The 26,957-nt window shown below is 40.8% G+C and overlaps 1 protein-coding gene across 1 annotated transcript in view; it reads left to right on the top strand.

Moving 5' to 3' along the window:
* The window catches only part of CSGALNACT2 (chondroitin sulfate N-acetylgalactosaminyltransferase 2), a 32,704-nt gene extending 5,747 nt beyond the window's left edge, over positions 1 to 26,957 (top strand). Inside the window, exons 2-8 of the mRNA XM_064716983.1 lie at positions 9,918 to 11,157; positions 18,444 to 18,660; positions 19,189 to 19,290; positions 20,850 to 21,028; positions 22,624 to 22,718; positions 23,739 to 23,820; positions 24,981 to 26,957. Coding sequence (XP_064573053.1) covers positions 10,494 to 11,157; positions 18,444 to 18,660; positions 19,189 to 19,290; positions 20,850 to 21,028; positions 22,624 to 22,718; positions 23,739 to 23,820; positions 24,981 to 25,273 — 1,632 coding nt within the window. The 5' untranslated portion in view covers positions 9,918 to 10,493 and the 3' untranslated portion in view covers positions 25,274 to 26,957. The remainder of the gene's footprint in view (positions 1 to 9,917; positions 11,158 to 18,443; positions 18,661 to 19,188; positions 19,291 to 20,849; positions 21,029 to 22,623; positions 22,719 to 23,738; positions 23,821 to 24,980) is intronic.

The raw sequence follows: 26,957 nt of genomic DNA on the forward strand, positions 1-26,957 counted from the left end.
TTCCTGATGCATGTCTTCTGTCTGTGCAGAACTTCTGTCTTCTGAAGAAGAGACATACAATTTGTGAGGTAGCAGGATGAGTATTGGTTGCATTCAGTGCTGGCTGCACAGAGGCTGGCGTGGCAGGTTTCTTCCCAGCACAGTCAAACCATTGCTCCAGTAAGATGCCTCTGCAGGGCAAACTTTGCCCCAGTGCCCCCAGTGTTTGGCAAACTGGGATGTTAGCATCCAAAACACTGTATTAGATTCTGCTATGAAGTGCTGCTATGCATGTTTCTTTATGTTGGATTTTTTAAATTAGGTTTTGGACAGAATCCAGTGGTTTTGAATTATTTTGCATTTAACTCTTCAGAATTCCTCCTTAGTTTAAGGTCCTGAGCACGCGGAAATGATAGGGATTTAAATCAACTGTGTGAGGGGACAGGAAGGGAGGGGGGAAAAACCAACTCTCGACAAGTGTTCAAACAGTGTAGTAGAAGCTGTTGCCGGTAGAACCATGTGTTAAATATGGCACTTATGACAAGTGTCTGTGCTAACAACCTCTATGTCCCTGCTGTGAAGCAAAACAAGCAAAAAAAGTTAGAAAAAAAAAAAGTAGTGAGATTTGAACACAGCGAAAGAAGAGTGAAAGGAGCCTGCAAAAACTTAGCAGAGGTTTGCAAAAACTCTTGGCTTCTCTCCCCTTCAGACCATGAGGATCTCTTCCTGAAGAAAAGGGGAGGAAAGGCAGTTCAAGTGGTCCAAAGACTGACTTCAGGGACTTGAAAAACAAAGCAAGAGAGGTGAAGCAGCATAGTGCCCAAGTGCTCAGTGTTTGAGGTTTCCAGTTGTTCATTCTGGCAATACAAGGAAAATATCCAGATAGACAGTTCTGACAAGCTGCTGGCTTTTCTGCTTCCGGTGAAGCTTGGTATTGCTAGTCCTTTAAGAGTAAGTTAATGCTTAGGTGTAATGTCATACTGAAAAATTACAGATGACATTAGCTGTGCTTCTGGAATGCACCAGATGTTTCTCAATTGTTTGGCATCCAGCTTTCATGGCTGGTGACATATTCATGGCTGATTTGTTGTGCTGAAAGCAGAACCTGAGCTATTACACTGAATTTTAGCCTTTCTAAAAACATTGGTAGTTTGTGTTTCTCCTTCCATTTTCAATTGAGGGCTGAGGAATAGCAAAGTGAGCACAGTTTTCAAAACCACATGTGAATTTAAACTATCTGGTTCAGTTTTATTTAAGAGAAACTTGAGGGTGCTTGATTTTCAAAGCAGTATTTTCTCAGGATTTCTGGATCAAGTAGTATTTTAAGCTGGTTTTCCTTGTTTTAAAACTCTCAGGCCAGACTACCCCTTGGACAAAATGCACAGGAATGTCTTCCAATGGTCACTTCAGGATCTTCAAACATGCACTGAGGAGACATGTACAAATATTCCCTGGTCCAGGTAACCCTCAAAAAATTTGGCAATAAATCATTACTTCAGAGAATATTGCTGTGGTGCATAGTTGTCCAACAAAACGTTTTTATTAAATTTAAATCAATTTCCTATAAACATTTCTGGTTTTAAGATGGCTATTAATAGAAGTTTGAAAGTATTTTTAAGAAAGTCAGATGCACTTGAGAATTTAATTTCTTTTTGTTTCCACTTCGACTGCTATAGCTGCATCATAGTCTGGAATATTGCATCCTTGAAAACAGTATCACGCTTACCATAGGAAAAAAATCCAAAAAAAGGAAAAAGTTTAACTTCTCCACATTATTAAGTCTCTAACTTTTTTTAAAATGCTGGCCAATTTGCTGTGCAGCTGTTAGAAAGAACACTCTGGGTATGGGCTGTCCTTTTCCACCCCTTCATTTGATTACTTAAGAAAAAGAAAATCTCCGTGTGAGAGCCACCTGTGAGTGCCTCAAAGGATCTGTTTTGCTCTACAGCATTTTGAGATTTGCTTTGCAGTGTGAGGAAACTGCATGTGTGACCTTTGTTCTTACCTCCCACAGTGTGAAGTCTTCACTGGCTCCATGTATGAACTTGAATGACAATTACCCTTTAAAAACAGCTCCATACATAGGTCGGGATTTATATTTTCACTATGCCTGGGTTACAGTAGCTATGTTATCTTGATCTCCATATATAGCTAAGTAGATAACAGAGATCTGAGAAAAGAGAAGACAGCTTGATTCTGGGAATGCAGTTAGATGTGGAACTCAGGTGAAGCAATTGCAGGAAGACCACGTTATTCTCATCTCTTTGGTTTTGCCAGCTACCATTCCACAGTGGAAGACTGCAGCCATTCTCAATGATTAATTTTAATAAATAGAACACAGCATCAGTGAAAGTGTAGGTGTGCTGTGCAAATGCTGTGCACGTGAGCTGGTATCACCTTTTACTGCCCTGTTGCATTTGAGGGAGCAGGCTCATCTTGTGTGGGGGAAATATTTAGCTTTTTAAGTTGTTTAGACACTTAGGGTGCACAAAGAGTATTTCACCTTTCCTCATTCACTTTGATTCAAGGTGATGCTGTGTTTCTAAGTGTAACTGGTTTTGTGTCTTTCTGAAGCAGGCTGTTTTCTGTGCAGAAAAGCCCTACCTACAGCATTACCTTTTTGAAGACTGCTGGGAATCTTAAGTTTAATTTCTGCCTCTTGCTGCAGCTGCTGCTTTGTCCTACAGAAAGAGGTATAAACATCTCCCAGCATGTGGTCTAACAGAGACTGTTGTGCATCCTTGAAGATAAGCTGCAGTTGCTGTAAGTGGGATTTAGTTTTGCCTAAGCTGTCCTCCACAGACTTTTTCCATTGACGGGGTGTGCAGTGTTACACAGCTGGTGGGAGGCTCTGCCGCCTTTCAGTGCATGGCTGCTGGGTATGGCTGCTCAGGTGTTGTGCCCAGGAACCCAAATGCTGCTGTGTTATAATTTATGCAGCCCCTTGCGGGGACTGTGTCCTTAATAAGGGTTTAACAAAGCCTCATGGTAAGAACAGGCTGGATTCTTGCCTAATGCTCATGTGAAAAACAGCATTACCTTCAAGGTGTTGGGAATACCAGGAGAAGGATCTTCCCTGATAACTGTGCTGAGGTAGCTCTTGTGCGTCTGTTCTTATTTCTAGGTTGAGCTCTAGCAACCAGCAAAGTAGGTGCAGTAAGTGTAGTCATATAAAACTGCTGTTCCTTTAATTTCCTGAGAATAAGGGGAAGAAGACGAGCTTCACCAAACTTGGAGTTTGTGGTTTTCTTGCCAAATTTAAAAAGAGGAATAGCACCAACAGCAGTGCAGAAACCCACAAGCTAAATAATGTAAGTGATAGGAAAAGTTGTGTCATACAGAAAAGCTACTGTCTTCTGAAAGCTGAAGATAGAAGAGCTTTTCGTGACAGCTGTTCAATAATAATTTTAAAACAAGCAAGCAAGAAAATGAAACTCCTTCAGCTGGTCCTCCTTAGGACGTCTTACCTAGTTTTTCTTGCCAAGCAGATGTGTCTCTTCATAAAAACAGTAAGGTGACTGAGAGCTTACTTTTGTTTCCTGAAATGGAATAATACTGACCAGTGTGTGGTTGAGGTGTAGCTGGTTGGGTTTCAGTTTTAATTCAGCATTTTCCAGACAACTGGACTTGCTTTGGATTCACTGAAGCCAAAGCAGGGCTTCTATTCATAAGCTCATTGCTTACTTTGGATTAGTTATAAAGTAAATAATGTGAATAATACTGTTCTTTCATTTGTCCACTTAACTACGTAATGGGTTTAGTTTTGTTTAGGAACAACAAATGCCAAGACAAGAGATAACATGCTTGCTTCTGTCATTTATAGGAGATAAAACTGCTCCAGCAAAAGGTTGCTCTTTTTCCTTGTTATTTCACAGTAGGTCATGAAATAATTGCATTTAAATCTCTACACTACAGTTATTATTTCCTTCAAGCATGGCAGTGTGACTGCTTTTTCCAGGCATTGTCATGGCAAAAATGCCACCATTTCTAGGTTGTTGGATATCACCTTCTGCTTGCTTTTTTGAGAACAGAGGCAATAAACCCCACAGTATTTCCTATTCTGTCAGCTTGGCAAGCTGGTTTATGTTCTGCCCATGTGCACGGGGCAGGGAAGGGGTGTGTGGGGCATGAGCAGGATGGGTCCTTCCTGCAGCCCCCAAGGCTGTGTTGCTGTTGTAAAAACACATTCCTGGGAACTTGAAACTGAGACAGAAATTGCAAGAGAGAGTTTGGGCAAGCTGTAAAAAGCGTGACCTGCTTGATTGTTCTTGATCTCTGAGATGATTGAGCGCTGCTATTAAAATGAAACTCTTCTCTATATTTCTATGTTTTACAAGTCAGTACAAAGTCTGTTGATTCACTTGCTTATCCTTAAAAGATGTAATTAATAAGGAGGATCTGGTCCTTGGAAAAGGCAGGTTTTTTTATTGATTTTATCTCTCCCCGATGTTGAGAGTGAGTTGACCTATCACATGAAACAAGGGAGATAAGAAATCTGATATATCTTCCCTGTATACTGCAACCTCTGATGTTGCAGAGGAAACTTGTGGAGGTTTGGTCTTAATTTTATTTTGGAGCACAGCGTTTCTGCTGGCAAAACAACAATGTTGCTTTTTGTAGTAGAAACTATTTGCATGGAGAATATTATTTTTTGAGTAATAAATCCTGTGTTTGTTGCACTCTTCACTGAAGTAACTTTTTCCTATGGTTCCCATGCCTGAACTGCTTATTCCTGGTATACTGTGAGTTCTAGAATGGTCCTCTTGCCAAAGGCATGATTTTTTTCCCTTCCCATTTAGAAATTAAAGAAATATCTGATGCTACCTATTGCAGATATGCTGAGCACTTTATGAACAGCCTGTGATGAATTTTAATGTGGACAGTTCACCACTGTTCATTTTTTTTCCCACGTCTTTTATTAAAAATGAAGTGAGATGCTCAGTGATTAGTGCACAGTCATCATTGTTCCCTGTTTCCCCCATGGGACTCTGGCTTTGTCAGAGGAAAGGAAACTGATGAAAATCAAGAGATAGCTTGAAAAATTCCTTTTGGTGTCAACCAGGTAAGGTGAGCAACAAACCTGAGGCAAAGCTGAAGTTCAGTGCTGATCAACTAAAGGGGGGTGTTGGGATTAATTGGAATAGTATGTCATATTCTAAACTTTCAAGAAGTTGAAAATAAGCTTTGTTGTATATGCTTACCCTGGGCAATGGTTGCAATGTGTACAAGCAAAACTTTCAGATTGTTCAGAATTCAGTGTGAAACTGGTAAGGTCTAAAATACTTCGTGATTATTTTCACTTTCCTATTGGTTTTATTGAATGTGGGTTGTCTTTCCATAAATTGATAGTGCCTTTTAACTTTTCTCCCATCCAGCAGTGCATGTGTGTGTGTGTATGCTTGGGAGGCAGAGCCATAGCTGAAAGCATATCAGGTGGCAGAACTGTAATAAAAAGATGGGGTTTTTTGGTCAGTAAAGAGGGTGAGATTCTTCACTAGTTTTCCATGGAAAGTGAGAACTTCAGCAGTTAATTCTTGTGAATTTTTTCCCCTCTTCCTTTCTTCCTAATAGCTGACAAGTCTGACTTAAGTACTAACTCAGCTAGAATTGTGTACTAAAATCCTGGACACATTATTTTGTCTTTTCTGTGGATATACCTCAGCAGACTCTCTAAGCAGAGATGAAGTGATGTGTACTGAAGGTATGGTTTGAGGTTTTTCCCTCTGGGGTTTCTGCAACAGCAGATGCCCAGCTTGCTTTGTGTTTGGTTTCAGCAGGTGAGAGGATAAAGGTGTGCCCAGTGCTCCTCTGACATTCCAAGCTGTCCTGTTCTCAGTGGCACTCTTCTTCAGAAGAAAAGGGAATGTGCAATGTGCAAGGGATGACATTGGACCTTATGTTTTCATTGTGTAATTTGCCAAGAAAAGAAATATGTGTGTGGAAGAGGCTTAATACAGTGAATATCTGTGGCATCTGGGTGAAATTACAAACAATACAATAACTCTCAGCTGGAATTTCATGAGCAGCTAAACAGTGTCCATCTAGGGCATGCTGAATGAAAAGGACATGTCTAAAGTAAAACATGCTCACACAAGGAAAGTCCCCACAGTCTGGCAGGAAGCCAGGTGCATACTGAATTAGGTCACTGCCTTAAGTGTGATGTTTCCCCACTTCAGAAGGATGTACTCATCCTTTGCAACAAGGAACAAAAACAGAATGCTAATATAATTTTAAAAATGTGAAGCATTTTCAATTAGCATGCTGGTCTGTTCCCTCGTGCTTAGAGAATCAATGAACTTATTTGTAAGGAACAGAAACATTTCCATTGTTGAATATACAGAAGACCCTGGAAATGCAGAAAGTATTTACAACCAGGTGCCTCTGGAAAACCTGCAGATCTTTATAAGACTTGTGTGAGTCTCAGATGTCTCATTCTTTGGAGATCATACAGACTACTGCAAATAGACTAGTTCTGAAGAACTGATAGGAGTTAAATACCAGCATGCAATAATAGCAGGTGCAATTTAAAGTTTTGGAGCTTAATATTTAAGCTCTGAAATTCCAGGGACTTCTGTGTGATTATTAATTACCAGGTAATCTTACTGTCCTTTTTTATAAACTTCAGAATGGTCTATGTAACCCAATTAATTTCCCTATTGTGATTTTTGGGATCCCATGTGCTTTTGCTTGTTCTGGGGTTTCACAGCCTGCTTTCTGTTGTGATCATGTTCTACAGCCTAGTTACTGGAATTCCTTAAGTAGGGCTGTGCCAGACCAAATTCAGATCAAATTTGGGTTGTACATACACAAAACAAGGGCTTTCCCCCCCCCCCTTGTTCTCTGAAAAGAGAGGATAGTGAAATAGAGTGCTCATAAGCTCTCCTTTTCCAATGGGAAAAGAAGGAAGGAAGATTCTTTCTGCTTTCACTCACTCTGTGAAGTATTCAAGATTAAATGTGTCTTACTCCTTTATGGTAACTTCCCTCAGCAGAAGTAATACTGAAGAAAAAAAAAAAAAGTCAGTTGGCTCAGTTCCCACTGCTTTAGCAAACTAACTTACCCATTCAACTCTCCATGTGCAATTTAAAATTTTAATGTTCAACATAACTGGTTGCACAAACATTCCTGGCCTTTCAAGGCCACGGTGAAGCTCTAATGGGAAAAATGCCTGTTCTTTATGGTGAAAAAATGGTCAAACAGCAATAGGCAGTGCCTGTCTCCTGTAAAAAGGCTGTCTTGTTAACAGGATTGTCACTGGCCCATAGATACAGGGTTTCAGCTCATCAAGGGATAATTGGAGCCTAGAAGGGCAAGTGGTGCAGTTCTCGTTGCTGCAGGAGTGGGTTATTGTGTATATTCCCTGGGCACCCCTTGGGGCGGGGCAGGGCAGTGTCCCCTGTCAGCCCTGTGCTCTGAGCAGGGGAAGGGCTCCTGGCAAGGGCCGGGAACCTGCAGTGTCCAGCAGGGAGTCCCTGCAGGGTGTGTTGGCTTCCCCAGCCCAGGCTCACCGTTATGATGAATGTATGGCCACACTGGGAAAGGTGGCGAGAGCAAGAGTTCTCTCACTGCCCCTGCTGTTCTCTGAGGGAATCTTCATCTCCTGGTACATTGTGTCCTCTTGACAACCACATCAGGAGATCTGCTCTCCCTTGCTTCTAAGACATGAATGAGACCTAAAGGAACTGAGTGACTCATCAAAGTTGAGCACAGGGCAATTTATTGGTGGAGCAATAATTGACTACAAAAGCCTGCTACAAATAATGCTTCATTTTCAGGGGTATTGATTTTGTCAGTTAATAACAATTAGTATAGTTGGGGCTTGATTTACTGATATTTTATGCAAGTAAGATAGTTTGGTCATTTTTCTGTATGCCTTTACTGATTGAAAATGTCAGCTTCTGCATGGAGTAGCTTTAGTACAGTTTAGCATTTGCTGAGTTTTAAAGAAACTTATGGTTCTTTATGCTATTAATTGTGGCTTTACCTCTTGCAGTCTAACAGAACAAGAATTCAGTAAGAAATGTAATAAAACATCATATGGTTATCTTTGTACTAAAGAAAGCTTGTGATGATACTGTATCATTTCTGTGAAGTGGTTTTATCCTGTAGAATTTTTCTTCTGTCTCCCTTGATTCATCACATCTGGACACTGGTCAGTAGTCTGAGGATACATCTGGAGTTGATCACTCTTTATAGGCATTCAACTTGCATTTATATAATATTGTGTTTATGCAGTGAGGAGTGCCTAAATTCTGGCTTGTCTGGACTTGAAAGGATGTTATCTAGTATTCAGCTGATGAAACTGTTACTTATTTTGTACCTGAGTCTCCAGTAGCTTTCCATGAGTTCCAGAAGCTTCAGTTTCAAATGAGTAATTGCCTTTAATCTGTTGTACTAAGAATTTCTACATAATCTGTGTAAATTATTTATTAACAGAGACTTTAGCACTACAAATACTAAAAACTGCTTTGAGCAGTCCTATAGACTTCAGCTGGACAACTCTTAAGGTGTGCAGCCCTTGCCAAACTCGGTGTGGATGATATGCCTGCAAACTTTGTGTGGCTGTGGCAGGCATTGCTGCTGGTGGTATCAATAGGGCACTTAGAGGTCTTTCAGGCCTTGCAATTGGAACTTTCTTGCAAGTGAAGATGCTGAATATGATAGCACCAGTGATCAGGGGTGCTGATCCTGGTGCTGGAAGCTGAGTGGGAAGGGAGAGGTGGCACAAAGACACAATCAGGGAGACACAGTGCCAGGTGTTTGCTGTCAACACACGGGGAGCATTGTGGCACCCTGAGTGGCTCTCAGGGTCAGCACAAGATGGGCTGGGTGGCAGCTGGCAATGCCAGGTAACTCTGCCTAACCCATGCAGAAGGAGTATGGGAGTGAGCCATTTTTTTCTAGTCTCCTAAGGATAGTGAAACTAAACTGGGAGTCTCAGAACTTCCCCCAAACCATAATTGCATAACACAGTCAATATGGATGTAGAGCTAATAGGTCCCTGGATAAATTTTAATGAGCTTCACTTATTTTATACAAGCAAATTTTAAATGAAAGTATTTTATTAATGTTGAAAGTAGACTAACATGCATTGAGCTTACTTCTTACTCTTTTATCCTGTCATTGAGGAGGCCTATAAAACATTTAGCTGACTCGGTGCTGAGCAGGACTTTTGGTATCCCCCTCTTGCATAACTGTGGGCTGTTTCTCTGGCCTTTCCCTCTAGGTTGGTTTGGGCAGTCATGTAAGAGTGTGACCCATGAAGTGGTCACTGCCTCTTCATGCTAGCCCAGCCATGTCAGAAGATGGAAATATTAGCAGATGGATAATCTCAGGATCCCTTTCATCAATCAGGGATTGGTGTTGAATTTTAATTTCTTTTGACTTAATCTGAAATGCGGCTTCGATAAACTTTGATATTAAAATCTATAATAATTTATTCATGAGTGAACAGTTACACCCTGAAAGGTATTTACTTAAAGTAAAAGCAAATGAAATTGCAAGCTTTTGCTGCTTCAAAATAGTTCATGGGGATTTTTTTTAATATTTTTTAAAGTAGTTTAGAGGAGTAGGAAAGGCATGGGATTTTGGTATCTTTTTTTCCTCCCACAGAGTAAAACAAAGCAAAAAGCCCAAGAAGGAATGGGGGAGTTAAAGCAAATGTGAAATAAACTGTGGTGAGACTATAAGAACCGTTATTGCTTTGGCTAGCTGTGTGACAGATGCATTTTATTGGACTGTCCATATCCCTGTTTTCCAGGCACTGTGTCAGAGGGAGCTGCTGATGGGTAATGCAAAAAAAGAAATGTTTTTTGCTCTCCCTTTATCACTTCTTCCACCATCGGTCTTTTGCATGCATGTGTTAGAACTTTGTTCATGTGTTTCTCAAATGACTGTCTGCTTTGTAGTTCTAATATGCACCTTTCTTTTAATTTTAGGTTCTGTCTTTGTTTTGCTGACTCAAACTACAGATTCCAAGGAAAGGAGGGGAAGTGGAATAAAATACTCAAGTGCCAGAGGAAAAGCAAGACTAGCCAATGAAAATTATTACTACTAAACTGTAGATTGCTCTCGCACATAGTGGGGGAGAAATTGCTGTCTGTTCAAAGCTTACAAAATTACTTTTGCAGATTTCCTTCACAAAACTTCAAATAAGCTAGGCCCCTTCAACTAGGGCTGAATTAGGAAATGGAAATATGATTCCTTGCTGGTGTCTTCAGTCTTCCTCAGCCTTTGCAGGTTTTTTTTGTTTGGGGTAGGAAATCCTGAACAAATTGTATGGCGTCAGCCAGACTTACAGTTGATGGTTATGGATGACACAGGAACTTCAGATTTACATCTCTGCAATGACACCTGATTAAGGCAAAGCTTGAAAACTGCACATCTGCTATGTTACCAGAACTTGTAGTAGCCATTACAGTTGTGTTTTCTCTCTAAGATTTGAAGTCTGGGGTGATGTCCCCTGGAAAGCAAGAGCAGATATTTAATCTTTTAGGATTGGAAGCAGAAATAATATGAGAATGCCCAGAAGAGGCTTAGTAATTCAAGCCAGGACTCGTTGGCTATTGGTGGGCCTTGCTTTACTTTTCAGTTTAGTCCTGCTCATGTATTTGCTGGAGTGTGCTCCACAAACAGATGGCAATGGATCTCTGCCTGGTGTTGTAGGTGAAACCATGGGTAAAGAATACTATCAAGCTCTCTTGCAGGAACAAGAAGAGCATTATCAAAACCGAGCTACCAGTCTGAAACGTCAGATTGCCCAGCTAAAGCAAGAGCTTCAGGAAATGAGTGACAAACTGAAATCCCTGCAGGAAAAAAAGAGCCCGAAGGTCAATGGCATGAACTACCAGGGCACCAAGGAACAAACATCGAATGATCTCCTGGAGTTTCTTCACTCCCAGATTGACAAAGCTGAGGTGAGCGTGGGGGCCAAGCTGCCGAGTGAGTATGGAGTCATTCCCTTTGAGAGCTTCACATCCATGAAAGTGTTCCAGTTGGAGATGGGGCTCACTCGGCATCCAGAGGAGAAACCTGTGAGAAAGGACAAGCGAGATGAGTTGGTGGAAGTTATCGAGGCTGGCCTAGAAGTTATCAATAATCCAGATGAAGAAGATGGACAAGATGAAGATGATGGAGTTGGAGACAGGCAGCTGTATAGTGAAAATGATTTTATAGAAGGTATGTTTACATGCTTCCCAGCCCCGTAGCAGAATGTCACAATGGGCATTTAATGGGGTTTGTACTTTTAGGTGTTTTACTTACTTGAATGGAGTCTTGAAGAGTAATTGCACAATAAGAGCCTTTATTTCTGATGATGAGGATGTTACTACTTCATTATCTTGTGTTTTTCATGGAGTAACAAATGCATTTCAGAAGAACTCATCACAAGAGATGTACTGGGGAAGCTGTATCTGCTTAAAATACATATGCATTTGTAATTGATTGTAGCCAAAGTCAGCGTGACACAGCTGCTTATGGTACTAAACTGAAAGACTTTCGGTGAAACTGATGGCAGTGGGAGGGAGAAATTGATTCATCTCTCTTGTTCTAGACTAGCTAAACAATCCAGTATGAAGCTACATGGTTTTTCCTCACCCATCTCTGTGCCACTTTAGTTAATAGTCAGGCATTTGAGTTCCTTAGAGCTGGCACAGTCCTACTGGAGGGAGAGGTAGGCTGGGTTCCCGGCCTGTCAGCTGAAGAACTTGGTGTCCTGAATAGACCTTTCATGGTACACAGTTATGGGGTCTGCTGAGCTGGGCAGCCTTAAACTGTTCTCTTGTTGTCAGTTTTGTCTCAGTGCCTGTAAGTTTATTGCAGAGCACACATTATTATAAAGGCCTATGCAGCAGTTAAACTTTGAACACTTAGTAAGGCCCTTAAAAGGTGCAGTAGTGACAAATCCCATAACAGGTGGCTTTCCAGGGTATGGTCTTCTGCAATGGAAATAAGTATTATCAAAAACTGCCCTAGTACCTCTTCTTCATAGTTGCAGTAATAAATACAGTTCATGCTGCCATTAAAGACCAAAAGGCGGACCATGTTGTAAGACCATGACTAGAGAAGGGGTTCTGAAGTGAGTACTGATAGCTGTATTATTAAGCAGACATGCTAGAGAAAGGTACCATTGGCCTTGAAATAATGGGTTCTTTCAGTCTCACATGATGTAATTGGTCTGTAGTGCAAAAAGTCTCTGTTTTTAACAGCTACTGTGTTTAAAGTTTGATGAAAGTACTCTTCTTCATTCCAGAAGGTGGTACAGGCCATGGTATCCACTCAGCTGGGTCAATGCAACACAGCCTGTGTTGGGCACTTAGTACAGTTCTCATTTAAAACCCGATTATTTTTTCCAGGGGTTATCATTCTTCTGCTTTATTTCTACATTAAGTATTCAGCAGCTTTTCCATTGCTCTTGTATATTGCTTGTACTCAAGTGGATTTTCATTTTACCATGACTGAAATAGCTGATGATTTTTTAGTGTACTGCCTTTAATAACAGACATTCAAGAAAGCAAGTAGTTTTAGGACCTTAGAATTACACTTCATACCTCTGCCTCTGTTCACACCAGAATTTGTTTTTGGAAATCAAACTCATTTCCTTTTGCTGTAAAGACAATAACTTCAAATGCAGGGTTACAGGAACTGTAGGGAAAGACAAGTCTTTTATGTTGCATATGGGTGTGTTAGCAACCAGCCATAGTGTTATCTAGATCTATTAGTATCTTTCTTCAGACAGAAGCTGTGGATTGTGTGGGTATTCTGTGGGTTTTTTATGTGCAAATACTACTGGCTAATTTAGCCATCAAAAAAAAAGGCATCTTTTGAATGTTAACATATATTTCTCCACGCCTGTTCTTCCTGCAGTCAGAGTTTAGAAGCAGACCCAGGCAGTGTTGGTGCACACAGGTCCCTTGCCCTGCAGCCCTGTAAACAGGCTCTAGCACTCTGCCTGGGCACCCCTTTTGGGTGGAAGTGCAGTTGGAAAGCTGATGCCATTCTGTTTATAAAATGCTGGTCCCTTAAGCTGTCCTAAACTGGTAGGATCAAAGTGCCTAGCAGGTTTGGGATATCAGCTGAAGTCAGAACAGGTCTGTAACTGATGTAAGAGCACATCCACATTGTTGTTGGATTACTGTTGCTCATTTAGGGAAACAGTTTTTAAAGCTGGCTTCAGTTGAGGCATGTAATTTAAGTTCTACATCCTCTTCGGTTGGTAATTATTTTGTAATAAGTGGTTTGTGACTAAAACTAGAGTATTGTGCAATTTGAACCTGGAGGCTGAGAAACACAAGTTTCTAATTTTTTTTTTCACTTCTGGGACAAAAAAGAAAACATGGTACTGCATTAGTTAATACATAACCATCATGTTTTGTGCTCAATATAGATAAGTTGATTTTATATTCTAACTTGCAGGATTTTTTTCCTCAAAACTAGTACATATCTATATACAAAAACTTATCCACAAAACTGTACTGCAAGAAATTTTTATTCTGAAGCTTTCTAGCTTGTTACCTCAACAGGCTATTTTTTATATAGGTCAGTATTTGGTTCTGGGAATTAGGTCTGCTCTTTTCCTAGACTTGTGAAATAGTAGACTAAACTTTAAACCATGTAAATTTTTGTGATATGTACTTTCAGGTACACTCTCCTTAGGGAATTTGGTGACTGTTTAATTAAGTTTAGAACATCTTTACTTATAGATTATTTTACTTAATGGTGTCTTTTAATGTCTATTGATTATGTCTGAAGGTCTTTCCCAGAATTGCCTCGGATGCCCAGTGAGTTCAGTATCATTGTCTTCATTTGAAAAAACATCAAGAATTTTTTTTTCTTACTGTGTTTAGGATTTAATCTATACTGGAGTAACTTGAGACAACTAATACTAATAACTTGAATTTTAAATTGATCTGCTTTCTGTTTTAAAAATAAGAATTTCCTAAATAAACTTTTTTCTGAAAAAGTACACTTAATTAGCCCATAATACTTATGGTAGTCTGAATCGACTGATTTTTATTGGTCTTGATACTAGGCAGGCCAAAAAAGTTCCAAATGCATGCTGAGCCATGCCAGCTTTTTTGTTGCACTCTGTTTTTGCAGTGTGTCCTGGATGTAACTGTTGATGCCTCGAGCAAGCTCAGCCCCTGTGGGCTCTGCACAGAGATGCTCTGTGGTGGGGCAGGGGAGCTGTGTCCACAGCAGGGAGCACTCTGGCCAAGGGCTTCCTGAGCTCACGTTACTTTTTTAGTGTTGCAAAACACAGCAGTGATCCAAATCTGCTTTGGAATTCAGATAAGGCAGATCTGTCACAGCCACACCATGGTTATGTGCAGGCTTTGCGCAATAACACTAAGTAAAGAAAAGATTTCTAAGTGTATATTACAACTACAAAGATAACCTTCTGAAAACTTCAAATTGTTTTTCACAAAGCTCAGTTGACTTGCTCTGCTGATGAAGGGAAAACCAGCAAATTTCGCAGCTCTGTTTGCTGTACCTGTTTTCCTTTGCAGCAACCCATAATGAAATTTCCAGAATTGTAATATTTACAGAATAAAAATCTGACCTGAAAAAAGTCTTGTTATGCAGTTACTGTTCGAGAAACCCTTTGAAGTATTTTTTTTTCTTAGTGTTTACGTTAGATCTAAGTGTATGAGAAACAAGAGTATCCTGTTCCCCCTGGATGAAGAGTATCCCTAGAGAGGATAAAAGATGCAATTTTACATATTTTCACAAATGAATAGATTTAGGATTATGAACAATGGACCTAATTGCTGAACTGCATGTTCTAAGATAGTCTTCCATTAAAAATAGATTTCTTTGAGATCAGTATTTGATAATATTGAGAAATGGAGAGTAATTCAGAGCAAATAATAGTATTACCTCTGTGTTCCCTTTCTCCAGAAGCATGTGACATTGAGTCTTGAATGGTGATAGAGAAGCCTTGAGGAGCCTTCATGGACGCACTTCACTATCAGTGTAACTGGCTTATTTGGGTTTACATTTATCAGTGTAATTGGCTTTTTTAAGAGATTACAAGCTCTTCCATTGCACAAATGTTTAAAATTAACTGTTGGAAAATAGAAGCACTAGCGTGTTTTCAGAAGTTAATTGGCAATTAGCTAATTGCTAATAAAGGTCTTGTTATTGAATCTCTAGCAGTGCTGTTTGGGTCCATTTCTCTTGCTTCTGTGTTTCCAATTGAAACTGGGCAAAATCAGGAAACTTTGTTTAGGTCAGCATTGAAAAGGAAGCCTTCCCACCCCCACCCATCCTTGGAATGTAAAAATCCTTTATTCCCATGTGCAAGCCTCCAAGTTTTTGCCATCCCCATAGCAATGTGGACTGCTGGTCATGCAAACAGCCCCTGCCTGTTTGCTGCATAGGACCAGCAACTGGCCACTGTCCTGGGAGCTTCAGTGGAGAGCTCTCATACCCACCAAAAGAACCAGACCCATCTGCAACCCACAGACCAAACACTGCCTGGCAGTTGTAAAGCAAGGAATATTCAGGGCAATAGAAGAACAGCTTCTTGGCTTTCATAGTAACTGATCCCCAGGATTCCTGTGCTTAATTTGTTTGGTGAGAAGCAGAACTTCTGCAAAGGGAGTAAAGCTTCATAGACCAGGAATAGCAGCTGTTAAATTATTTCTGCTGCTTTTTACCTCTTTGCTTGTGGAGTTCTCTTTTGGGTGGCAGCCAGTGTATGCTAGTTGCAAGGTGCGATAACAGGTTTTATTAAATGAGTCAGTTCCAAGTGTTAAAAACTTGAATACACTTAGAAGTAAACCAGATATGGGTTCTTTTTCTGGCTGTTCTGAAATCTGGCTTCTGTGCATAGAGACTTTAGTCCCATAAAAGTATTCAAATTAGTAGATTAGCAACAGAAGCTACCTCGTAGCAAGGAGAATAACTCCAGGAGTAAATACTATTTAAAAGAAATGTGGCTCTGGTAGCATGTTGAGATTCAAAAGTTTGGAATCTTGTATTTCAACAATTGAATGTTGGCTAGACTCTATTCCAATTTGAATTTGCATATTAAGGTCTTTATGAAGTTATAGCAGTGGGCTTTGCTTTAGTTTAATTTTTTTTAAATTAGTCTAGAAAGTTTTACTCTCTACTTCAGCCTTCTGTTGTAGACTGTCATCGAAGCTTATAGTTTGATTTAAGATAAGCTATTGGCAGCTGTTATGCTTTTAAAACCTTCACTTAATGTTGTAAATGGTATTTTTTTCTGTAAACAGCTATTGCATAGCAGCGAAAATAGTAAAATATAAAATACTGAAGGTTGATTTCCCCAGGAGTCCTGGTCCAAAGTATTTGCTACCTATTACATGAAAGTGTGATGTATGAGCACCATGGTGCATGAGCTGCTCCATTAACCAAGATGCTGTTTTCAGCTACGGTGCTGGAGTGTGCAGCACAATGAGTTGGAATGGAAAAGGGCTGAGAGGGATTTAAATTCTTCTGCTGCTTCTGGCAGTCAGCACTGTGGGTTTTCATTGTTCGAAACACCATTTTCAGTGCTTGTAATTAATAATGATTTGAAAATAAGCATTAAAATGTGATGCATAATTATGCATCTCTGTGCTGACAAAAGCACAAATGTGAATTTCAGTCTCTTAAAGGAGAGCATTGCAGAACTTTGTTCAGAGGGTCAAAGCCTCTCAGCTGAGAGCTTCAGTCATCACTGACTTGCAGTGTGATGGACCAGCTTGTTCTGCTGCACCGTGTGTCCCACAGCCCCTCTGTGGTGCTCATCCACGTTGTCCATTGGGTCTGTCTGTGCACTGTCCACAAGACAGGCTGCATTACAGAGCTGGGCATGGGAGAGGTGTAAGAGACTGGGCAGAAGGAGGGAACGTCAGTGAATGAAACTGGGTTTGGTTTGGGGATGGAGGCTGGAGCAGAGGAACACGGAGGTGGATTTAGGGAAAGGCTTCTTTCTTTGTGGATGGAATCTGGGATATAAAGAAAGAAGTTAGGTCAAGGTGGTGTGCACATTCCTTTGCTTCTTGTGTTGAAAGACAAGGGAACATGGAGAATACTTGCCTGGGCAGAGGGAGAGACACAAAGCTCTGTCATCCCTTCTTTCTGGTTCCTGAGACAGTCACACTCAAGGTGCTCTAAGATGAGAGCTGCTTCCTTTGCATACTTTGTCTGGTATTGATTTCAGTTGCAAAAAAAGACAACCAAAAGGACACTTATCAATGCTGGGTACAAAAGAGAACCTTTTGTGTCACCAGTGTGGTTTGCCTGCTCTGTGGCCTGCCACCAGCTGCTTTCTGGGTGGGAGCCTGGGAGGGATTTCAGCTGCTGAGGGGACTGGCTTGGAGAAGGGGCAGTTCAGGGCAGCCAGGTGCAAGGAAATGCAGCGTGTTAGGCCAGGGGTGTGCATCCCTCCCACTTGGGAACATGCAGCTCTTTGTAACTTTCTCTATGGTCTGGGTGGCCACTTAACTGGAATGTAATGCCAGTTCATGGTGTAGCTTGTGGTTCTTCTGGATAATAGGTCTTTTCCTTGCTGGTGAGAGGAAAGCAGAGATGGGATGAATGTAAGGCATTTTTGTTGGAGGATTTTTCCTGTCATCATTTCTTACTCTCAGGTTAGCATAGATATGGAATGATGAGCCTCAGTCCTTTCCTATGTGGTGTAAAATTAGAGTCTGTTGATTTAACTTCCTTCTTTGATGGCCCTTAAGTTAAAGGCCCATGTTCTGAAAGGGACAGATTTTTTTCTACCCATTTGGAGTAAAATATCTCTCAACAGATAGTCCTGTTTCTGGAGGGACTAGCACTTCTGTCCTGAAGTGTGACAGCCACATAGAAAATCTTCTGCCTGTGTCCATAGAAGACTATGGGTTAGTGAAGTACCACTTATTTGTCAGATAGAAAACATTAATTACTGGTCAGCAGTGAAAACTATTTAAAAGCATTCCAGTATTATCACACAGTTGTTTTGTTTAAATGCCACATGTCAGATTTTGCAGACTTTGTCAAGCAAGTTGCTGTCATTTGTTCTGCCCACAGAACAAATTTTGCTTTTCTTGTGGTGATTACTGGCTAGATGATCTCAGATTTTACTGTGGGCTAGCTCAGAGCTAGATGCTTACTGAAGGGCTTAAGAACAGGCAATATTAGATTTCAGCCATCCTTTTCCTTAGTAATTAGCTGAATTCCCTTTTTGTTGGGAAGACCCAACTCCACTAGAGGAATTGGCATAGGACCATGAAACCTGTCTCTAAGAAGCAGGGGAAGCTGGAGTTAATTTGGGATTGTTTCTCAGGTCTGACCTAAAATGGTAGAAGGGTGACTGTGATGGATAACCTTTTGTGGAAATTTCATATAGTTTTAGGAGAAACCCAGAAGCTTTGCCCTCACTTCTTTAGTTGTAAAGAGAACCAGTGTGTCTGAAATAAAACTGCTGGGATCTTTGACTTTACCTATTACTTGTGTGACTTATTCTTCAGGTTACTATCGTACAGAGAGAGATAAGGGGACGCAGTATGAGCTGTTTTATAAGAAGATGGATGGCATGGAGTACAGGCATGTCACCTTGTTCCGACCTTTTGGACCCCTCATGAAAGTGAAGAGTGAAACAGTCGATATTTCTAGATCGATCATTAACGTTATTGTTCCTCTTGCTGGAAGAACTGAGGCATTTGCACAATTTATGCAAAACTTTAGGTAGGTGCATGAGATTTTATAGTGAGCTGTGTTCCTGATTTTCAGCATTTTGTTTTGTTTTCAGAGTGAATTCCTTTTCTGGTTGAGTTGCATCAGAGCTAATGATTCCAACATTGTGTGCAACTGCCTTGGGATGTTTGTAATTGAACCTACTGTATGGAGAAAACATTCCTTCTAAAAAGGCTTAAGGGATTCTCTAATTGCAGCAAAATTACCAAAAGTCAGGGTCATTGTGAACCTGAATACAGATGATTTTGAACATAATTTGTGTATTTGCATCAGTTGGGGAGTGCCTGTTTATAAAAGAAGGTATTGGAATGTGACACACAGTATTGGAACCTTCTGATGTAAATGGGCAAGATGGGGAAAGAAGAGAAAGCATCTCTTCTTGTTTTCTCTGAAGCCATTTGGTGATGGCCAGAACACTTCAATCTGCTAATTCTTTTTAATGCTGTAGCTTTTAAGTACCTAAAGTTTTTTGTTGTGTTTCAGGTATTTACTAATACCAGCTTATCTTTGTTCTTACAGGGATGTGTGCATTCATCAGGATAAGCGTGTTCACCTCACAGTGGTGTACTTTGGACAAGATGGTCTATCAGAAGTGAAAAACATCCTAGAATCTGTGGCTAGGTAAGTATGTCAATCCAACATCAGTCAGTAAAACTGGCATTTTAAACAGCTTTTAAAAAAGAATGAAGAAATAAACCAAATAAAGCTAATACTCCAACACAGGTTACTGGGAAATTCATTATTTATTTACTATACCCTATTTATGGTTGCCGTTTTACAGCTTAGGTTGCAAAAGTTTCCTGAAGACTACTAAAAATCAAGTTATAGCCAGAAAAGACTTTGAGGCTTCTATCTGACAGTCCCAAAAACAACAGGGATGAGTTTTGCAGTGGATATTCAGTCATGCTAACAGATTGATTAGAGTTGAAGTTCTTTGGAACTGGGATGTACATTTTAATACCTCACTGGAGAAACAATTTTATTTAATTATAAGGAAGAGACATGTAGTAGTCAAAGTAGGCCTGTACTTACTCTCAGCTGTAAAATAACTTATGCAGGGTTCATCATGGCTGTCTCAGCATTACATCAGTAAAATTCACGAACGTGTCTTTTATGGTTTTTGTTCCAGAGAGATGGGGCAGGTGTCAGCATCCTTCACCTGTAGCCAAGGGGCTCCTTCACCACCTGAGCTCTTGCACCCATCCCTGAGCTGGGAGCCGCCTTGAGCTCTGGTGTGGTCCCTGTCTCAGGATGCTGGCCAGGCTCCTCGCCATGGCACAGACCAGGCACAGGCTGCTTTGTCACCAGCTTGGAGGTGCGATGGAGAGCTGGCCTGACACGTAAGGGCATCTCGTAGGAAGGGAGGAGAGAATTTCTGCATTTGCTGCTGCAGTCTCCCTAGCACCCGTTGTGTGCTGTACCCCTCCATTTCTGAGGCCTCTGCTGCCTGCCCTGTTCCCTGTGAGATGTCCCTCAGAGCACTGAGTCAGTGCTGCAGGCTCACTGGCCATTTACCAGATTCACTGTCTTTTTAGTGGTGCTACTGTTGAATATCTTCACTCTGCTCTCTTCAAGCATTGTCCTCTGAAGTGTCTCTGAAGTAGACACTTCACTTTGCTTGAAGATGTTCTCTGAGTGTGTTTCCAGTCTCCTTTGGCTGCTCCTTCCCTCTTCTGCTGGGAGTACAGGCATGTGTGCTAGTGGTGACCAGCGAGGAGAAGCAGAGTGCCTGGGTTGTGGTGGCACTGTCACACAGGTGGCCTTTGCCCCATGAGTCAGTGTGCTGGTCATGCCAGCACTCTGGCTTCCTGTTTGCCCTCTTCTCTGAGCTACTGAAGACAGATATTTCTGTTGGTCAGGAATTCATGGTTTGTGGGGACAAATTTTAGATGCCATTGTAACTCATAGAGTGTTTTAATTCATGTCAGTTAACAAAAGGCCTTTTAATCTGTCTGAATGATTAAACATGAAGTTACAAAGACTGATCTCTGTCATTTTACAAGGCTTAAAATTAAAATAGACAACTAAGTGTAACATTTTTTTTCTCATTCTGATCATATAACTGTTTTTCTTTTTAAATTTCTGGAATGAAATTCCTGTAAAATGCTAAAAAACCTATCAATGGTCCCTCTGCCCCTCCCCACTGAGTTATTTTGGGTTTGGCTCTGTTTTTCTTGTAGAGAAACTGACTTCAACAATTACACGCTTGTCTCTCTGAATGAGGAATTCAACCGGGGCCGAGGACTGGACATGGGTGCCAGAGCCTGGGAAAAGGGCGAGGTGCTGATGTTCTTCTGTGATGTTGATGTTTATTTCACAGCCGAGTTCCTCAACAGCTGCCGCTTAAACGCTGAGCCCGGTATGTTCCCCTGTTGTTGCGGGGAGGGAGCCTTGTCACCCTGCTGGACTTCAGCTGACCTGTGCTGGGATGTAGGAAACAAGGAAAACTCAGCTGGGATGGTGGGGCTTATTCAGTACCTCACACCCTGGAAAACTAATCACATTCTGCCCAAAAGGCAATAATATTCACACTGAGAAATAACTTCTGCCTTAGTGTAGCTTGTTTTAAGAACATGTCTTTTTTTGTACAAAAAACAGTTTTCGTGTTTTCTTCAGATTTAGTTTTCTGAAAGAAAGCTGGACAACTTAATTACTGTAACAATTAGACTGCATGTAAATCTGTATAACAAAACTCAGAGTAACACTCTGCAGTGGAAGATGACTTTTGTTATGCTGAAACCTCCAACAAGTTTGGTTTATCTCTTCTCACACATGTATGGCCAAGACATGTCACAAAGGAATGGTTTTCAGTAGAGCTACAGTGTGTGCTCCATGTGGAACCTGAGCTCATGTTCCACTGTTCCATCCCAAGCTCTGAAATATTGATTGTTTTTCTAAGTTTGTGTGATGCTTGCTTGTTCTACAAGCTTCTGCCAAGAAGGGTAAAGCTTTCTTGAGTTAACAAGCATGCTACTGAAGATCTCCTTCTGTCAAACTGTTTGGGTTCTTTTTTTAATGCTTACTCTTGTTTCAAATTTGTTGCAGTCAGAAACCATTTTCTCCAAATGTTAATTTGGAATCAGTAGATGTTTTTTCTTCACCTAACAAGCAAGCAAGAAAATTCTTCCAAAACGAGATATTTGGGTTCTGTTTCTTGATTTTTCTTTCATTTCTGTCTGTCTCTGTTCTTCATGAAACAAGTTGTATAAATAATGGGAAAAATTTTGGAGAGGAGTATTTTGTGAGCTTTAACAAGAAAGAGTTCAAGACACTCGTTGAAATTCATACTGGCAGTTTGTCACCTTTGTTTTAAATGAGATCTGAAAATGCTGCTCACTCCTTCAGAGTTCATGCCCAAGTCAGGATAGTGAATATTCTTGTGGACTGTTGTTGTCAATACTTTTGCAGCATTGGTGATGCAAGACATTAGTGGAAAAATATTTACCTGGCTTCCATTAGAGACACAGACCTGGTGTTTTCAGCATAGTCAGGATTCTCATGATGCTTGATGCCCTTGCAGGATATCCTGGGAGTACCTGCTTTTACATGTTGTGGACAGAGATAAATTCGTAAAATTCAACAATGCAAGGTGTTGCTTGAATTTGATTATTTTTAGTTTTACTGCATGTCATTATTGCAGAAATTTTTCAGTCACCTGGAATGATACTGAGATATCTAATATTTTATATAAGCATGTATAACTAGATATAAAAGTTAATCCACTGTAATATGTATAATATGCATACATATGTATTTTTTTTTAATCCTAAGAGCTCTGCCCCACTGGGTGTTACAGGCTTCCTAGGTGGGAAATCTTAGCAGCTAGAACTTGTTTTTATTTATTTCCACTAGAGGCCTAATAGGTAATCTCTTCCATAAAAAGAGTGTTTCTGGTTTCTTTTTGCCTTCAGAAAGCATGCCCACAGTGAGTAACAATTATCTTTTGACTTCCAGGGAAAAAAGTTTTCTATCCTGTGGTATTCAGCCTTTACAATCCTGCTATTGTCTATGCCAATCAAGATATACCACCTCCTGTGGAGCAGCAATTGGTAAGCAGCTTTTTTTATTCTGGGTAGAATTAGGTGTGCTTTGTATTAAAACAAAATTAAGTCCAACTTAATAGTCTGTTTGGGATATCTTGTGACCTTTGGCACTGCATATCTAAACAGTTTTCTCCATTATGGACAAAGCACTGGGAAAAAACCTTCCACCTAGTTTAAAAGAAGTAATTGCAATTAACCAAATGAAGTTGGTAGTTCTGATCTGCTGCTTATTGTGGCTTGACAAGCCAGTCTTTTAGGAGGATGGTGGCATTGCACAGCAGCAACTTTGATCTTATGTTCCAGCAAACAAAGCGTTGGTGAAAGGCAAAAACCTCTGAATGAAGTGTCCAGTCTGGCTCTCTTTTGAGAGACTGCATGGATGAAATTGGGTTTTGCAGCTGAGACTTCTGAGATGGACAGGTTTAGAAGAGGAAAAGAAGAGAGTAGTATGAAGAAGAGCTGTATTAAAAGAGAAACACAATAGCCCTCATTCCCTACGTTGTTTGCAAGGATCCTGCTGAAAGCCAGAGGGAAGGTTTTTCATATAGTCCTGGATAATCACAGCTGAGAGAGGAGTGATCTCCTGCCTGACAGCTCTTCTGTCCACTCTTTTAAACTCAACAGTATTATGGTTGTTGACTTCAATCACAAAGCTTCCCTTTCACGTGATATCAGATCAAAAGACAAATGTGGCCTTAGAAAATGGGTAGGAAATGGAGTGTTGGGAACAGATGATTTAGCCATGGGCTTATTTACTGCTTGGTCTGGGCAGATACATAGAAAATAGAGGTGGTGCAGCAGAAATGCCGTGAGGTCAAGTGGAATTGGAAGGCAGAGGGAGAAGTGAGCTGCAGGTCACTGGGAAGCCCCACATGAGTGCATGACACAGAAATACCAAAAGTGTTACTATGCTCTATCCTGCCCTGAACAAATGATGGGAAGAGCTTAGCTTTCTGCAAAACCAAGTGCAGTGTACCTCCGTGGTTGTATTGTACATTTCAAAATTGTACTGGTTTAAAATTGCAGGTGCACAAGAAGGATTCTGGTTTCTGGAGGGATTTTGGCTTTGGGATGACTTGTCAATATCGGACAGACTTTCTGACTGTTGGTAAGATGAGACTAAAAATAAAAATTGTGTGTTTAAAAAGTGATTCTCTGGTCTTAACTAATGACAGGAAAGTAATACATTTATTTCTTGTATTATTTCCCCAGGCCTAGCAGTTAGACTTGCTTGACAAGTTTGGCCAATGAGATAAATTAGCTTTTCTGGATTTTGATGTCCCATCTGTTGAGTGTATTAAAAGACACAGTAGTTTAAGTAGAAACATTTAATTCTAGAATTTTTTTAAATAGTGGTGGGGTTTTTTTTGGTCCTTTGTGTCTGTCTGAAGCAAATGAATCAAGTTTAAGAAACATGTCACTCAAATAAGCCATTCACATAGACAAGAAGCATTCAAATCCTTACTTTTAAATAACCTAGAGAAGTTGAATACAGTTGTTGGAGTCTTTAGCAACGTGCTTTGCCCCCCCTTGTGGCATGTTCTTAAAACTGAGAACAGCTTGGTGTGCTTAAATGTGGAGGATAGTGCTGAGCATAGTCTGCCAGAAGATGTAAATCTGCCAGAAGATGTAATGACACAGCCCTGCGTGCTGTCTGGTGCCCTGAATGCAGGCTGATTGCTAAGAGCAGTTACATTGCCATCTGTATGGTAGTGCTAAATGAGGACTTCATAATTCTGGAGTTTTGAAATTGTACAGGAGCCTGGGTTGCTCTTCACTGTAGTCCTGGAAAAACAAGAGAACTTAAAATGGTGAACTGTGTTCCTTTCCTTAGTCCAGCCTTTTGAATTGTGACCTGTGGAGTAATTGCTGGCATTGTTAGAGAGGATTTCTCATATGGGCATGACTGCTTCCTTTTCCAGCTGCTAAAATCCATTATGCTTCCTAAAAATAATTCAAAAGCTTAGCAAGTGAGGTTTGCCTACAGATTTCTGCAGCTGTCACATGGGATGTCATGCATAATGCAATTTGGAGACACTGCTCTAAGAGACTTCCCGAAGTCAGCAGATCTGTGTCCTGGGCAGTTCCCACCACCAAGGATGTGCTATCCTTGAAGCTCCTGTCCCTCTGATTGGCATGCCATGGCATAGGAAGCTTAGTTGATTGCCACAGAATTTCTGGAACGTCATCTGGTGACAGGTTAGGCGTGAAAGTGTTGCTGTCCTTGCCTGTGTGCCCGGGTAACGATTGGTGCCGCTGTCTCTGCAGGGGGCTTTGACTTGGAGGTGAAGGGCTGGGGCGGCGAGGACGTTCACCTGTACAGGAAGTACCTGCACGGGGAGCTGGTGGTGGTCAGGACGCCGGTGCCCGGGCTGTTCCACCTGTGGCACGAGAAGCACTGCGCGGACGAGCTGACCCCCGAGCAGTACCGCATGTGCATCCAGTCCAAGGCCATGAACGAGGCGTCGCACTCGCACCTGGGCATGCTGGTGTTCCGCGAGGAGATCGAGGCGCACCTCCGCAAGCAGGCCTACAGGACTAACAGCGAGGCCGCGGGCTGAGCCCGGGGACTGCGCCTCGCCCTCAACCAGCACCGCTCTACAGCCTTAATGCAGCTCACAAACACAGTGCCTCTCTTTCTCAGTGAAGAACAGCTTAGGGGGTTTTTGGTTCTCGTGTTTGTTTTCCCAGTAATCCTTTGACTGATAGCCACATCTCGTGTGAGTTGAAGCACCTCAGCTAAATTGGAGGGCCCGTGTAGTTCAAGGAAAGTGTCTTCAGTGTCGACTGGAAAAATCTCTGGAATGTACAATTCAACGCTTTTCATGTGGTACATCTCTGTTCTTTTGTTTGCATTCTTTTGAGAATTAAATGGAAAAATCTTTCGTGTCTTGAGTATTTTCAGTCTGTATGGCTCACTGCACTGTGACTTTAGAAGGATCCTATACTTAGACTCCATTATAGAAACAAGAAAAAGGTGGGGGAAAATAATCTCACCATGAAAGGTACATGGACATGCTGAGCAGTACAGCAGCTGTGCAGGGTGCTGATTCCACAGCCAGGGCTTGTGCCTCATTTTCTGTATAACAGACATTGACATGGTTGAATAGAGAATAATTTGGGGGGTGGGAATGAAGATCCTTTTAAGTGGAATTTTAGAGCATTTAATGGAAATTCACACTGTGAAGGAAACGCCACCTTCTTATTTCAGTGATGGAAGTTGGGAACATTCCAGCTTGGTGTATCTGTGCCTGCTCTTTTCCCACAGTAGATGCCATATCCCTTCTATAAACTGAGCTGTGCTATTAAACTTGTTTGCTTAAATATTTTTGGCCTTCACTCCTTCTTATTCCAAGGCCCTGCCTATGTATCTCATCCTTTAAGTTGAGGAACCACCTTTTCATTACCATGTTAATTTATTAGAGGCCTGTTTGCTGTTATGCCAATATTTTCCTTATGCATTCTTTCTCTTTTGGGCATTTTCCTGACATGTTTTTGTAAGGTGTCATATACTCGTAGTTGTTTCAGTGACTGAAAAAGCAAGTGCTATTACAGTCTTTCTTTATACCATGCTCTTCATTATACTGATCATCCTAGCAGCCTTACTTTTTCAGTTTGTGGATGTTTTAGGGTTTTGGTTTTGGTTCTTTTTCCTCTGGGTCAGGTTTTTTTTTGTTTTTTTTCTGGTTTTTCTTTTGTTTATTGAATTTTTTTGAGCATGTTTAAACAGAATTATGCTGTGGTCTCATTAGTGCCTTGTACAATGGCACTACTACTTTGGTACTTACCTTTTGGGTGTTTTGGGATGCATAAACAGTACAAATGCAGGCAGGTCATTTTTCTCCATGTTGTCTTATATGATACCATATGGCATGCCTCGTTTTTTAATACATTTGTTTATAGAATGAATGCAGAGAATGCTAATTCAGTGGTTAAACCATTTGCATGGTTTCTGCTGAATTTACATACTAGATGAAAACCTTTCTCAAACCAGGTAATTAAGATCTGTTTATGGGTTTCTTTTGCTCAAGATTTCTGAAGATTTAATGATTGATTTCTGAATAGCAGATATGCTGTGCAAATAGTTCTGGGCACTGATCCTTTTTTATATGTATATAAAATTTGCCTTTATGTAACTTATTGTGGAGAACAGTGTACTGTATTGTACTTAGAGTGAAGAGAATGCATTGCAGGACTTCTTGCAATTTATATTCTCAATATAATAAACGGAATTTCTGCATTTTA

This window comes from Zonotrichia leucophrys, chromosome 6 (assembly GCF_028769735.1).
Source record: "Zonotrichia leucophrys gambelii isolate GWCS_2022_RI chromosome 6, RI_Zleu_2.0, whole genome shotgun sequence".
Classification (NCBI taxonomy): domain Eukaryota; kingdom Metazoa; phylum Chordata; class Aves; order Passeriformes; family Passerellidae; genus Zonotrichia; species Zonotrichia leucophrys.